General features: G+C 41.6%; 1 protein-coding gene across 1 annotated transcript in view; it reads right to left on the bottom strand.

The window, feature by feature from the left end:
• NOX3 (NADPH oxidase 3) overlaps positions 1 to 16,130 on the bottom strand; it is a 57,863-nt gene that overhangs the window by 10,765 nt on the left and 30,968 nt on the right. The window contains exons 11-12 of the mRNA XM_068551108.1: positions 5,009 to 5,155; positions 372 to 496 (exon numbers count right to left, since the gene is read on the bottom strand). Of these exons, the coding sequence (XP_068407209.1) occupies positions 372 to 496; positions 5,009 to 5,155 (272 nt within the window). The remainder of the gene's footprint in view (positions 1 to 371; positions 497 to 5,008; positions 5,156 to 16,130) is intronic.

The raw sequence follows: 16,130 nt of genomic DNA, 5'->3' as shown, positions 1-16,130 counted from the left end.
AATATAAAAAAGAATATATATATGTATAACTGAGACACTTTGCTGTACAGCAGAAATTAACACAACATTGTAAATCAACTATACTTCAATAAAACTTCAGAATAAAGAAATACCATCTTCGATTGGGTTTAAGTGTGAAAAATTTCAATGGAATTGGTAATTGTCAGATGTTGTAATCTGCTCAAGCAGAGGTTTGTGGTTCCTGAAATATCCCATGACCACCTTTTCTAAGGTGGATGCTTTATCTCTAAACAAGATGCCCACTGCTGCAGATTAACCGGTTTGTGCGAGTACTTTCCATTCCAGCAGCAATGGAGCCCTTGTCTCTCCACGGAGGCTCCCAACAGGCAGAGGAGAGAGAGCTGCCTTACCTGGGGTGACTGTAGGCTACCTGCCGGAACTCGTGATTCCAGTTCGGTCTTCCATAGAAGGTTTTCTGCCTTAATCCCGTAATCACGTCGGTATTTTCATCCCAGTGTAAAGCTATGTGAAAGGCCTAAAGTAAAAATTGTGGTATCAGATGACATTTGGAGGAAAAAGAAAAGGAACCTCTAATAAATGAAGGATGAAGTAATTATGCTCATTTGTAGGTTTAACACACAACTTTTTATAGGAGATTCTTTGTAGTCTACCTTGGGCACTATTGAAACAAAGTGCCTTCTATTTGGTTGATGTGCAGAAACGTGAGCCTGGAAAGAAGATTTTTCTTGAAAGGATGAGAGTAATACAGTAAAAAGGGGTAAAGGAAAGCAAGCACTAAGCTACTTCCTTTTTTTTTTTCTGCCGAATTTCTCAAAAAGTAATCTCTAGCTCTGTCCCCATTCACTTCACAGTAAATCCTGGGGATTTGAGAAGGGCCCTGACAGATTAAAGTGATAGAAAACGCCCAGGGTGAAGCTGGATTTTACGGTGAGATCTGCCTACTGGGGTGAAACGGTCTGTGTCCAGGTTCAAGTGCTGGGAGGATGTTGAGTCTGGCAAGCAGAGAGGTGGCCAGAACTAGCAAGGGGCATGGCTGGAGCCCTGTGGCCAACGGCTTGCCTTCAAATTACACGAAAGCGCCCAGGCATCAAGTGGTCGATAAATAAGAGCCTGGGGAATAGCCGTGCCTAGTGATGATTTTTTAAGTTGCTATGATTTGTTTCAGCCCATGCTCAACTCTGGTAGGTAAGAAGGATTCTTGCTTCTTACCTCCTGGGATATGTGTCTGCTCTGCTCAGACCCCACCACAGCTCTTGAGCTCGTGGGTTTTTACCCTTTGGTGCTTCATTTGCTCACATCCTCTGACCAGTATGGGTAACAGCCCTGCTGGGCCCAACTCTTACCCCACGATCCTGCTGCAAGACTGGCTTCCCCGGCTGGCCTTCACATCAGTCTAGGAAAGCAGCCAGGGGTAGGGAGGCTGCACCCTAACAGGCAGTAGACGGTGGCAGACTTTGGTGGAGTCTCAGATATCCAGGCTGCAGGAAGCTGGCACCAGGCAAGTCTGAGCCTAGGTAGCAGGGTTACTACAGGAACTGAATTTGGGAAGAGGACTCCAGGCAAGAGAGGGAAAACTGGCAAGAGTGGGGCAGGAACCCCTTCTTAGGCAACTTTTTCAAAGCACGAAATATGAGACAAGAGTTCAGGGATAAGAACGGAGGTGGTAGTTGAGGACAGAGCCTTGAAAACTGGCGGAAGCCCCATTATCAGAACTGGAACTCAGGGTCAGAGTTGTATTGGCCTCCAGATTAGAATGGCAGTGTTGCATCTCCACAGCCTTTTGCTTAACAGTAGGATGGATTGGTGCTCTAGAGGAAGCTGGTTCCAGCAGTGGGCAGAATAAGAAGGCAGAGACAGTTGACTCCCTTTAGACTAAGTGCCAAATCTAATGACCAACTCAGGCCTTATTTTCCTTGGCTTCTCCACCATGTGGCTGAACATTGCTTCTTCTTGATTCTATCTGCATTACAAAGTCCTAGTTCTTCTACTTCTGATTCAAGGAAGAAACAGTAGTTGTTATTTTCTTATCATATTCTCCTGTCTTGATATGTAGCTGCTTTCCCAGTCTCTAGCTCAGCTTTCCGCATCTCTTTCGGAACACTACTCCCCAAAGAGCTTCCATTTTCACAATCCAATTAGCATCATCTACAAAGATGAATTCAAACTTTCTCTCCCAAGCCTTCATCTTCCTGCTTGAGTAGAGTTCTTCATCTCAAACTCCCCAAACACATTTTTATGTAGAATTCTTTTTGTTCCTTCAAATTGACCATCATAGCTCAAAATGAATCATCTCACTTTCCAAATAATTTGTGACTTCAGTTACTTTCACGTACAACTCTTAAGTGATTTCCATAGGCAGGCAGAGGGCTACGAATGGAGTGGTACAAAGAAGACAGACAGAAGGTCTCTGCTCTGTGAGGCACTGGTCATTGGAGGGAGAGGCAGACCATGTGCACAATTTCTATGCCCTGATTCAGACCAGCACCCTTCTTTACCAGAGACAGAAGCGAAGTGCTCTGGAGAAGTAAGCACGTTACTCTGGTGAAGCCCCAAGTAATTTTGACTAAGAGAACTGGGGAAGGCCTTAGTGGGGACTGGTCTTGAAAGGATGATTCCATGCAGCAGGCAGCAGGAGGGACAGAGGGCATTGAGTGACATGTCAGGGAAAGGAAACAGTATGAGGGGAGATGGAAGCAAGAAAGTCCTTGGTGTGATGGGAGAACATGTGTTGTTCGGTGGCTCTGGTGCCAGGCGAAAATGATGGGAATTCTATAGAACGAGGGGGTTTTGCCGTCAGGTCAGGAGGGGCCTGGAAATATCTGCTAAGAAGTTTGGGCATTATTCAGTAGAAAAAGGAATTTTTCCCACTTCCGTCCGTGGTACCGTCCAGCTACCAATCACTGATGTTCAAACATTTGGAATTATATTTGCTCCATATTTCTCAGCCCAGTGTTCAATTAATCTCCAAACCCTGTTGATTTGCCCTTCATAATAATAATAATTTGCCCTTTTCCATCTGTCCCTTCTGTTCTTGTCATTCTGCCACTTTGAGGTTGTTGAATTCAGTTTAGCAATTGGCTGTTTCTAAAACAGCCTCTTGATTCCTGACTGACAGCATGTACCAATTATTTTGTCCTGAAATTTAAGCATCTCAAGAATTTCCAACATGTCATGGCAAAAATTTAAGAACATGTCTATTTTAATTTGCTCGTATCCAGAAGAAAAGTATCTCTTACAGCGTACTTTTGGAAGTGGCAGGGATGGGATGGGGTAGAGCTGTGTTTTCACAAAATCAAACAGAGCCTCGGTCTTGCAACTTCCAAGTGACTGGGGTTGCCTAGGTGGACACTTGGGATCGATTCACTTTAGAAGCAGAAGAGCCAGCACAGGACCAGAAAGCAGAAGACAAAGGCTGTGTTTGTACTTCACCAAGTGGATCATTAGTCAAAAATCCCATTTGAATAAGAAAAAAGTATTTGTTTGGAAAATATAATTAACATTATTTAATTCATGAAGATGTTTCGAGCCTAATTCCCAGGAAACCTCTCTTTCAGAGTATCCCAGAGGAATAAATATGTAAGGCTGACTGCAAATAAGACCCTAAAAAATTGTTTAGCTACTGAATTTCAAGCAAAGTCTTATTCATTTGCAGAAGCACAGAGTCAAATTACAGTGATGTTCTATAGGGCCAATTTGTGTGTGTGTGTGTGTGTGTGTGTGTGTGTGAGAGAGAGAGAGAGAGAGAGAGAGAGAGGCTCTCAGGAGTGCATTCATTTGTAAATTTAGTAACTAATGCAAATCTCTGGCTCAAACACACTTTCCTTAAATATCTATAGTAGCTGTCACAGAAGTGCTGATTAGGACATAAATGTCATAATCTAGTCATCACTTCATTGTTAGCGTCCATATTTGAGGAGTTAGAAAAGATTGGAAATGTAATAGTTATCATTCAATACTAACAACACTGAAATAGTACCACAGTGCAATATTTTGATATGCATTATTTTTGGTAAACTCAACCTTAATATGTCATTAATACATATTAATGGACACAGCAGAACACCTGCCCCAACAGAAGATCATTTTGATCTTAGGTGAATAAACATACGTGCACACAATTTCTAAGAATGCCTTAAGAAAAATAAATCTCTAGATAAATCATGTATTCATAATAATTATTTTCTGTAGGAACTCACAAGGTTTACAATACAAAATGCTCAATGTCAACACCTGTCAGTTTTTTCTGTTTAACTCTGAACAGCTCAAAACATAGAATTAGAACCAATTCGGAGCTCAATGAGACAATATAGCCAACCCATAATGTTTGCTTGATGTTACTAAATTTCAAATGCAGCGTTTTAAAAAAATTTATTTATTTTATTTATTTTTTATCTTTGGCTGCATTGGGTCTTCGTTGCAGGGTGTGGGCTTTCTCACTTGCAGCGAGTGGGGGCTACTCTTCATTGCACTGTGCGGGCTTCTCATTGCGGTGGCTTCTCTTGTTGCAGAGCACGGGCTCTAGGCATGCGGACTCAGTAGTTGTGGCACACAGGCTCAGTAGTTGTGGCTCACAGGCTCTAGAGCACAGGCTCAGTAGTTGTGGCACACGGGCTTAGTTGCTCCGCAGCATGTGGGATCTTCCAGACCGGGCCTCAAACCCGTGTACCCTGTATTGACAGGCGGATTCTCAACTACTGCGCCACCAGGGAAGCCCCAAATGCAACTTTTAATGACATAATTTTTCTTGGATTTCCAAACTTGGGGTTTTCTCCCTTTAACCAACCCCTTTTTTCCAATCTTCTTTTCTATTCCTCAGCAAATTAACTGTAGCTTTTATTGCTACCATTTGAATAGCTCTTTCTTATCTGGTTTTATTTTATTCTCTTTTTCTTTTAAAGAACATAAAAATAATACTTTCATGCTGCTAGATAACCATGTAGCTCATTATTGAAATTATTCCTCTTCTCTTTGCTCTATCATGAGACAAGTTAGATAATATTGCTCATTCTCAAAGTCTTATCTATACCTGATTTTCATCCCAGCCAGTAAGAAATATATGATAGCTCAGGAAGTGAGTTTTCCCTTGCTCACTCATCCTTGTTTCCAGCGAGAGTAAGAGATCGGCAAACCACTCAAAGGCTCCTGGATCTCGGCAAATCCAGTAGAAATACACCTGTCAAGAGAGAAGGCAAGAAAACAGATCTGTCCCTCTTTTCATAATGTGCTGATAATCGCAGACTACTTTATCTCCATTAAATTATTTGAGCCCAAATGGGCACTTCTGCAAAATAACACGCTTCTCTCTGCCAGTGAACAAATAGTCACACTGTGATTTCTTTTGAAAAAATTCACATTGTGTTTGAAAAGGCCCAGAATGAATTCAGAGTCAGGAGCCTGTGGGCTGTTGCCAGTTTCTCTGGATGAGGATCAATTTACCCCATTCCTGGCTGTGCTTCTTCTGAATGAGGTTAATAATCATAACTAGCTGTGCCTTTCACTCTTCCCAAAGGGGGATAAACTGTTAGACCAATGCCCTTCATCTTCACTTATGACCCAAGCTCTGGATTTGAACCTTCTCCAGAGACCCAAAGGCTTGTTCACTAATCCACTTCACCAGCCATGACCTCCGGAGGGTGGAGATTATGGTAATTGCAGAATCAAGCCACACAGGCCAGAAGTTTCCCATCAGCTAGACATATCAGTGTCCAAGGAAGCTGGTGGGTGGTGGCAGAGGTTGTGTGTCAACTGCTATAATGAAATTACATTGAGGAACATTTCTTTTTTCTTTCTTTTCTTTTTTTTTTTTAACTCTCTGTGTTTAGCAAATGGCATGTGATGAGACGTAGTTTGGGTTTGCTAAAATAAAGGCTTAGATTTTGTGCTTTGAGTTTCAGATAACTGTATCTAGAAGAAACCACGGGAGATAGGTCTATTAATTCTCCTGTTTTTCTCACACTCCTACCCCCTACTGCCCCCTGCTCTTTCCTGCACCCCCTCCCAAAAGAGATGCTGGTTAACAGGATAGAGGAGGGGGCTGACCTCGATCTCCACCAGGAAATATCGTCTCCAATAGCCAGTGTTCTCACTGTCTCCTCCCCAGCCAGGCTGCAAGCTCACCATCATCATATAATGAAATTTACAGGCGAGATTTAATTAACAGATCATATTCATGAGGAAAAAGAAATCACAGAACGTGTTTCAAGGCTAAGTATCTTGCCTATTCTCTCCAGGTTTGTGCAGGAATTTATGAAATTAATACTCAAGAAGAACAAAAGCTTAGAGCCTACATATTTGTTGGACAGTTGCTGCTTGGAAGGGTTCTTGGAATATTAATCTCAGGACTAATAATAATCCCTAGGTATCTTAGCTCCCCTACCCCGAAAGGAGCTTTTTCTCAGCTATAAAACGGAGTCAGTGGTTCCCTCCTGATGATCGTGTTCAGCCTTGTTGATTCACAGAATTGAATTGAATGTACTGAACATACTGAATGCTCACTCTGTGTCAAGACTGTTTTCAGCTCTGGAACTAGAAGAGCAAACAAAGGAGACAAAAATTCCCTGTCTTCATGGCATCTGCATTTTAGAGGGAGAAGAAAGATGATAAATTAACAACTAAAATATAGACTATGTCAGAGAGTGATTGGTACTCTGAAAAAAAAACAAACAACGAAAAAAGGCAGGCTGCAAAGTCCTGCAATATTAAGTCAAATGGACCAGGAAAGAGGACATTGAATCCAAGACGTGGAGAGAGTTGAATGGTTAGGGGAGAGGCCCGGGGTGGGAGCTGTCAGAGAGGAGCCAGGAGCTGGTGGAGTGGATTGGGGGGAAGGGGCAGCGAGAGGTGAGGTCTGAGGGGAAGGCGGGGAGGTGCAGATGGGGGCTGTGAGGCCATCCTGACTTTTACTCTGAGTGAGGTGGGGAGACACTGCAGGGTGCCCAGCAGGGGAATGACATCATCTGAGGAAGGATCCCGGACCCACCATTCTGGCAGCATTTTTATAGACTGGGCGGTGAATCGGGGAGGGGTAGAGGAAGGAAGGAAGAATGGAGGCCAGAGGCTGATTTTATATCCTATGTAGGTGATGAATACTGCTATCCTCTTTCTTTCCACCTTGTATAGTGCCTCATTTAAATTACTCTTTCAAACTCTTAGCCCTGCCTTTAACTTGCTTTGCTCCCTGTGGAAATAAAAACCAACTAACCGAATTTAATGCCCTTCTCACCTATGCTCCTCCCCCCACTTCCTGCCCCTAGTAGCTTGTTTGATCTAAGAATATTAATGGTGCATTTGGTATAAAACAAACATCAATGACTTATTTTCTATTATTTTCACTCTTTAAGAAACATGTTAAAAATACATTCATCTGAAACAACAAACCAAAAAATCGTGTTTTTAAAAAAACCTGTCAATTTCCAATCCAGTCCCAAACACCCTTACTTGAAAAACAATCACATCTTAGCTTCCTCCACTTACTGACCCTTATTCTTTCGAACAGAAATCATTACTGTCCTTACTTTCCTGTGGCTTAGCTGTGTGTCAGTGTTCTGAGGGTTCGCCAAGCCTTTTATACATTCTGCTTCCTTGTAATGGCTTTGTGTGCTTTTCCCTCTGTAACTGACTTACAGGTGACACTGGGCAGCTTTGGTGCAAGAGGCAATGGAGGGGCACTGAATGGGCTCCGGTGAAGTGCTTCGGGCAGAAAAAGAAGAAAACGGACTTTGAAGAGAGGAAAAAGCACATTTACTTTGACTCCCTTTCATCTTTCTAATAGTGAGGGACGCTCACTGTGAAGGGACAGAGGCTTCCCACCTCTGTGTTTCCTCCAGTAGGAAGGCTCTGGTCAATGGGAGAACAAACGTCCCAAACAATAGGCTACACGTCTGTGATCTGTGCTTCCCAACTCTCGCCCCGCCTCAGTCTCCAAAAATAAAACCACCCTAAAATCGGTTACCTGTACAAAGCATGGCTTTCAGAATTCTATAGTGGATAACAGAGGCCTAAAATACCTCAGGTAACTTTAAAAGGTTTTGTTACACAGAAAGTCATCCTCAGTAAAATGATGAAAAAGTTCTGATCTTCTGTAGTAATGAAGTTTTCTTTTACAGGACTCAGCCCACACATTTTTGTAGATCTAATGGATCCCCAGATGTTGTAGGGCACCGCTCCAGGACGTTGTTATGGGGTTAGGGAGTTCTGTATGCATGTGGCCTGTCACAGGCCTTCGCTGTCACATCGTTCCTAGCACGAACCACCAGATAAACTCAGCCATGGCCAATCTGGGGGGGGCGTGGGTCTCAGCTCCAGCTCATCCCCACCTTTCCCACAGCCTGGGCTTCTCTTTAAGAGAGTGTGGACCAGGTCATCTGGGCCCAGTAGGAAATGTCCCCATGCTATTTTTGGATAAACAATTCCAGGAAATGAAATAAGAAAAGCTACTTAAATATTTTACTACCAGAGCGCCAGACTCTTCCATCAGAGGTTCCCGTGCCATGGCCTGGATAGGTACCCACAAACACAGCGGAGGACACATCCTCAAATACAACCTGCATTTCTTTAGACCCAAAATCAATTTCCTGAGGATGGAATGGGGACAAAAATTACCTATCTATCTATCTATCTATCTATCTATCTATCTATCTATCATCACCAGAGCACCCAAGGGGCTTTTCCCTTTCTAAGGAAGGAAATTGCACATGAGGGTGCAGGTTGAAGGTGTAATATAACATAGTAGTTAAACATTGTGAGCCTGGAGTCCTGCAACCTGTCCTAGTCTCCTGGCTTCACCACCTTCAAGCTGTGTAACTGGGAGCAGGTTATGTAATTTGAGTCTAGATTATCACACATTGAAATGGCAAAAAAAAAAAAAAAACCCAAAACAAAAACAAAAACACAGAACAATAATCCATGAGATTATTTTGAAGATGAAAGGATAGGTTTCATGGAAGCATTTAGGTCAAAGTCTAAAGATGCAGTAAGTGCTCTGAGATGTTAGCTGAGATATTGCTAGTACCTCACTGTCATCTGGAGGAGCTTACAGAATGAATGCCACATGTTTATATTAGAGAGCAAAGGGGGACACTTGCCTTACTTGGGGGTTTGTGTCCACCGTCACTCCTGAATTATAGAGATGGTGGTTATTGACAGGAGGTGAAACCAAAATCTCTAGCACCGGTCTCGAAACCTCAGTATTGATCATAAAGATGTAGTTCTGAAAGAGGAGCCCATTCACTAGTGAAAGGTACCCTAAGATCCATGTTGGGTGCCAGGGTTGACCTTGACCTTGACCAACAGCTCCCCCTAGGAGGCCAGTGGGATTGCACTGTGGCCTTGCCTCCTCCTGGGCAGCATCCTATGTTCCCCACTGTTATGGTATGAATGCATCCCCCCTAAATTGGTGTGTTGAAATCTTAACCGCCAATGTGATGATTTGCAGATGGGGCCTTTAAGAGATGGTTAGATTTAGATGAGGTCATGAGGGTGGGCCCCCATGATGGGATTAGTGCCCTTATAGGAAGAGGAAGAGACCAGAGCTCCCTCTCTCGTCATGTGAAGACACAGCAAGAAGGTAGCCATCTGCAAGTCAGGAAGAGTCCTCTCCAGAACGCAATCATCCTGGCACCCTGATTTCAGACTTCCAGCCTCCAGACCTATGAGAAGTTTGTTGTTTTAAGCCACTCAGCCTTGGTATTCTGTTACAGTAGCCTGAGCTAAGATTCCACGCTCCCTATACAATGTAACAGAACTGATAGAAGCTTCAATCAGGGAGGGTGATGGTGACTTTCCATGGAGGGAATCATGACTATTTTCCAAAAAGAGAACTTTTCTCTTTGAAAAGATAAAGACTGAGACTGATATTTAGAAAACATAATACCTCCTCAATAAATGGTAACTATTATTGTCCTGGTTTTTATGTTGTGGTTGCTGTTACCAAGGTCATCGGGGGTGAAGACAATAGCAAACAGATTTTGAAGCAACTAATTCTGAGAAGCTTCCCTAACGTGGCTTCCACATCTGGTTTTAAAGAAATAAAATTATAAAACTGTTTTTCCCATTACCCATTGTAAGACTAAGACCAGCCTTTGTCAATCACTCTTAGTCCTTAAGACTTTTTTTTAAAGCCTTTATCCTTAATGTTAACTATTTCATGGCTATGCTGCTGCTTTGCCCTTTGACTGGGGCCTAAAGTTTATTGTGCCTCAGTTTGTTCAAATTATAGTTGTTGGACAACCGGAATGTTCATTAATAATAGAATGATAAAATCAATTGTGAGATAGTCATACTACAGAATTCACTGAAGGCGCTAAATAAAATAAAGTCAATAAATAGGCAGTGACACTTGAAGGAGCTCCAGGCCATGTTAGAATGAAAAACAAAAACACAAATTGCACACTTTTCTTTCTCTCCCTCCTTCCCCATCCCCACATCCTTATTTATGTAGAAATAAAATAACACCTTGCGTATGTGTGTATGTGTACACAAAAGTGCAGGAAAGGAATGGAATAAGATGCGCTCAACCCTTTCAGGTGAGAACCCTGGAGGGCCAAGTGGTGGTGGTGGTTAATTTGGGAAGGAAGGTGAATAAAGGGAGTTTTTTTTTTTCAAACTGCTAAATCAATTTATTTCTAAACAGAAATGAGGTTTAAAAAAAACACAGCTAAATGAAGTCTTGATGTCTTTCATTGCAAGGGTCCCCAGAACAGTGCATTTTCCTCTCTGTAAAGCCATGCTTACATATTCTTTTTTTTTTTAATTGAAGTATAGTTGATTTACAATGTTGTGTTCATTTCTGCTGTACAGCAAAGTCACTCAGTTGTACATATATATATATATATACATTCTTTTTCAGATTCTTTTCCATTATGGCTTATCTGAGGATATCGAATATAGTTCCCTGTGCTCTACAGTAGGACCTTGTTGTTTATCCGTTCTAAATGTAATAATTTGCATCTACCGACCCCAAACTCCCAGTCCATCCCTCACCTCCGCCCCCCGCCCCCCACCCCAGCAACCACAAGTCCGTTCTGATTGAGATTTTTGACTGTGTATTTTATTTGAATCTTCTACAAGGACCCTGTAGTCATGTATGGCTTGTGTGGTTAATAAACCAAGATATTAAAAATATTAATACTGGTCACTTCCCCACAGGGCAATGGGGAGACCTCCTGGGGGACTGGAGTCTTTTGAGGCTGCCCAGTGAAAGGTGAGAAGCACGTGTGTCTCCTGGAGATGCAAGCTGGCCTCATGTTCCCTGGTTCAATTTATCAGGACACTCTCAGCGGTTACCAGAGATGATCAATTCCAGGAGTAGCCAGGGCGCCAGGGTGAGGGAAAGTGAAAGTAAATAATTTCTCAAAACAGATTAAATTAAATGCATTTTTCATTCATTAGAAAAGAGAGCAAGCCCTCCTTTGTTTTATTAATATATTTAAGGAGAGTATGGATTTTTGCCTTTCTTGGCCTCTTTGCCTTGTTCCCACTGGCCCATGCTGTCTTTTTATTTGAATTATCTGTTTATTATATTAGGTTAAGAACCCAAAGGCCATTCTGCGCAGGACACACTATAAATACTCATTATCACGGTTATGTATTATTGAGCTGATGAAGGAAGACAATTTATGAAGAAATTAGGTTATCTCAGTTTTTCTAGAATCTATTTTATTATCATCTGAAGATTACATATGCAGTTAAGAAAATGAACCAAATCATCCAGTTGGCTGTTCTCTCGGTTCTGACTGCACGGCTGTGATATTAGGAGAACTAAAATGTGGAGGCCAATACATTTATGTCAGCAATCTGCACCCCCTTCCCGGTTTGTACACACCTATTTCCATTCATCATTTTGACAGTTTGCACAAGCAAACTGTCCTAACTTTTTTCAAGAGCTCTTTTTACAAATTGAGTGTGATGTAGAATTAATCATCCCCGTTAGGCAGGAGTTGGGGGGACATTCATCCCCAAGGGGCATTTTAACCCTCAGCTTCCTCCGTACTGTATCAGAGGGATGTCCCAGCCGCTCCCACCCCCTTCCTTCATCCCAAAAGACCGCTGTGTTCTCATTTGCCTCCAACTAAGTGAAGTTTGGCTCTTACTCTTGGGTTGGAAATATCCCTTTAATATATTACAACTTTTTCCCATTTTCTTCACAGCAGGGCATCATTATATTTATCGTTATTTTGCCTTCTTGGGAAGTCTCCTCCTAACCACTTCTCTCTCTTCCTCTGCCCCTCTTCCCCACTATCTTTAATAATAACATATAGCTAGAAAAAATTTGAACAACGCCAGCTTCAAACAGAAAGTGCTACATATGACCCCAAAGAAGATGCAGGAGTCCTATTGGATATCCTTTTGCATTTTACTTAGTAGTGTTCTAGAACAATATGGCAGAGGAGAAGGATAAAGAGATGTAGTCTGCAGTGGTCACAACTAAGAAAAATTTGGTGTAAATTTTTTACTCTAGACTTGCAATATAACGCTTGTTTGTAAAAAAAGACTGCCTTTATGCCAACTTTTACACAGGAGGGAAAAAATCCCAACCAATTGCAGTTAACTATTTAAGCTTAAAATTCCAGCTCTGAACCTCTATGCTGTTTTTTCCCCTTTCCTTGTGGCAGAAAAGAACACTCTGAAGACTATAGCCCACATCTATAATTGTGAAGATGCTGTTAGATAAGAATGTACTGCTTTGCTCTCCCGCACTTAAAAAATTATAGAGATGCTGACAGTTTAGTGGAAGGAGTAGTATTTATGTCTCAAAAGCATGTGGGTGGCCCTGACAAATATTAGTTACATAAGCCTAATGTAGCTGTACTCAAATAAACACAGAATTGCTTTAAAACAGAGAAATTTCCTAAGCTTTTTCTCAAGCATGCAGATTCTGAGGAAGTGGATGTCAAGTGGGATTTTCAGCCTGAACTTTCTGTAGCATGAAACCTCACTTCTTTCATAAAAGAGCTTTGAAACCAGAAACACAGGCTCCTGTCCTGACTCAGTGGCTAGCCAGGTAGGGACTTTGGACAAATCACTTCCCACTCTAAGTATTGCCCTATGCAAAACTGGGAGGTCAAGCCCCTTCAATTTTGTGATTCCATGCTTTTAGCTTCTTTTCTCCCATACACTATAACTCCTGCCTTTATTTTCAGTTGAGGGTTGTCTCAATATTACCCCCAATTTTTATAAGTCATGAAAACATTGTGTTTTATTTCCAATTCTATGATTTCTGTTCTTTGGACTAGAGATCAAAGCCCCTGTTTTATACTTTTGTGGTAACTCCGTAGCCCTCCCATTGAAACAGCTTTGAGAAAACCCATAAACAGCCCAGGAATAACAATGAAATGGTGAGAGAGAAGGTGGTATTAATATTCTGTGGGTTCCAATATGGACTTTAAGATTTTGTGGATTCTTAGAAGAATTTTCCTATTTGTGATAAAAGAATTGGAATGTATTATTTTAATTATAAAGTTGCTGAACTAATAGTCTTTTCTTTAAATTAAAAAAAAATTAATCTTAGTAACTAGAATTTTGCAGAAAATTGTGCAGAAGCCATTTGTTAATTCTTTTGGCCAAGTGGACACTTATTCACTCATTGATTTATTCAAAATTCATAGTGTGTGTGCATATATAAATATATATCTCTCTAATAATGGAGATACCGAGAAAAGCCACACTCAAGGAGCTCAGAATCTGTTAAGGGAAATAAAGTACTTTGTGAACGTTAAAACAAAAAAGAAGGATAAATGATATAAAAGGAGAACAGCACAGGGGTAATGGATGTTGAGAAAAGGGTCAGGTATTGTGAGTCTGGTGAGAGGAGAGTGATAGGCTTTTCAGTCAGTACAAGCGGGGCTTGGCACATAGTAGGTGCTGCATAAATACTCATTGAGTGAATAAGCGAATGAAAGTGAGACACACAATTCCATCACCATCTCCATGTGAAGCATAATGTGACCTTTTGTACAGTGAGAACCATGAAGCAATGAGCTGCTGCTATAAGTGGGTCTGACTTGGTAGACAGCAATAGGAAAGAGCTTACAGAGATGGGGAAATCAACATAAACCATAATAAAGCTTTGCAGTGGGGTCCAAATGTATGAAACAGTGTCTGTTTTGCTTGCTTTGTGCCCTAGACTGAATGTTTGTGCCCCCTGCCCCAAATTCACATATTGAAATCTAATCCCCAGTGTGATGGTATTTGGAGGTGGGGAGTTTGGGAGGTGATTAGGTCATAAGGGTGCAGCCCTCTTGAATTGGATTAGTGCCCATCAGTGTCCAAAAAACTTGCCCTCTTTTGCAGTGGGAAGTTAGAGCTAGAAGATGACTGTCCATAAAGCAGGAAGTGGGCTCTCATCAGATACCAAGTCTGATGCCGGTGCATTGACCTTGGACTTCCCAGCCTCCAGAACTGTAAGAAATACATTTCTGTTGTATGTATGGTATACCACCCCATCTATGGTATTTTGCTATAGCAGCCTGAACAGACTAAAACACTTGGTTAATCTTATTGTAGTATAAAGAAAAGAAGATGGGATTTAGCTTAAGAAGAACCAGGATTCAAACTCTCATTCTGATATTTACTAGCTCTCTGTGCTTCTGTTTCCTCACTGGTAATCTGACGATACTACTTATCTGAAAGAGGTATTATAACAATTCAATGATATGGTTCTATCATTCCTATTAGCTTTGTGATCCAGCTTCAGTTTTCTCATATGTAAAATGGGTAAGTGGTAAGTAAAGATGATGTGAGATAGTATGTGTGAAATGCCTAACTCCCTGCCTTCTAGGTAGTCAATGATTGATTAATCTAGGCTATTAGTATTAGTAGTAGTACTAGTAATCTATTTATATCTTTGGCAGATATATTAATGCACATTTAATATAATCTCATACACACTTACACAGTAATGTTTCTACATTATTTATTTGTCTTATTTGGTATTAAAACTCCCTGATGGATATGGACCCTTATTTCTCCATCGTGTATATCAGGAAACCTAGCTCCGAGAGGTGAACTGATGCACTCAGGGTGATGCTTCTAGTGAGGGTGGAATCAGGCTGAGGTAGATTCTCTGACCAGGAATCCCACAGTCTTCCTACATTACAGTAGGTGGAAGCCATGTCTACCATGTGTTGGTTATGTCAAACCAGAGAGCCAGATGCACCTGAGTTCGAACCCTGATTTTTGCCTTTCATTAACAGTGTATGTTCAGGGAACTGACTTTAGTCTCTCTAAAGCTTCAGAGTCCTTATTTGGAAAACAGAGCTTGTGCTATCTACTTTCTAAGGTTGTTGGGAAGATTATAAAAATAAAATGAAAAAACATATGTCAAGCACCTGTCACTTGGAAACTCATGAAATGATAACTAATTTTACTCTAATTTCTTGGTTGAGAAAGCCCCACCTGTAGAGATCTTCCCGTCTGGACTTGCCCCAGTGCTTCACAAAATGCCGTTTCTTAAAGAATGATAGATGAAGAAAGTTTCCATGGCTAAATATGCTTGGGAAGGGTGGGTGAAATGAAACTGAATGAGGTTCTTTTCTGCAGAACTTATTTAATAGGCTAGTAGAAGATGTGAATCTTCTAAAGGGGGATTTGTGACAGCATTTCTGAAATCATTTCACTACACAATTCTCTTTAGTGGACCCTCTCATATGACTAACGTCCCATAGACATGCTGACCTAATCAAGCATCTTCCTGGGATAGACGAGGAAACTGCAGCCAAAGTGTCAATCAGAGAAGTGGCAGAACCAGGACCAGAACCAAGTTGGCCTGACGTCCTTGGCCCTCCTGAGTTGACACCATTTAGTGTTAGCATGGCTCCCTTTCTCCTGCTGCTCTAGTGTCTGCTGCTATCTTAAGAGGGTTCAAACATGGGATGCACAAAGGGAGCAAGGGAACCATGGAGGCAGCTAGTCAGAGAACATACAAGAAATGACAAAAAGGAGATTTGGAGCTGGATGGCAACACCAGGCAAGCAGACAAATGAATCCCAACTGTGGCATTTTTGCTTCTCAATTAAGACCCCGAGTCCACGAGATGAAGATATTGAATCGTACACTTGCAACCACAGTATCAAGCTCGAGTCTAAGGCTGCCTGTTAATAGTACTCACTGCAGCCCGGTCACATAGCCATTTGCAGCCTGTCCATATTTTA

The sequence above is a fragment of the Eschrichtius robustus genome, chromosome 9, assembly GCF_028021215.1.
Source record: "Eschrichtius robustus isolate mEscRob2 chromosome 9, mEscRob2.pri, whole genome shotgun sequence".
Classification (NCBI taxonomy): Eukaryota; Metazoa; Chordata; class Mammalia; order Artiodactyla; family Eschrichtiidae; genus Eschrichtius; species Eschrichtius robustus.
Note: the sequence above shows the minus strand (reverse complement) of the source record. Positions and strands in the feature narration are given on the sequence as shown.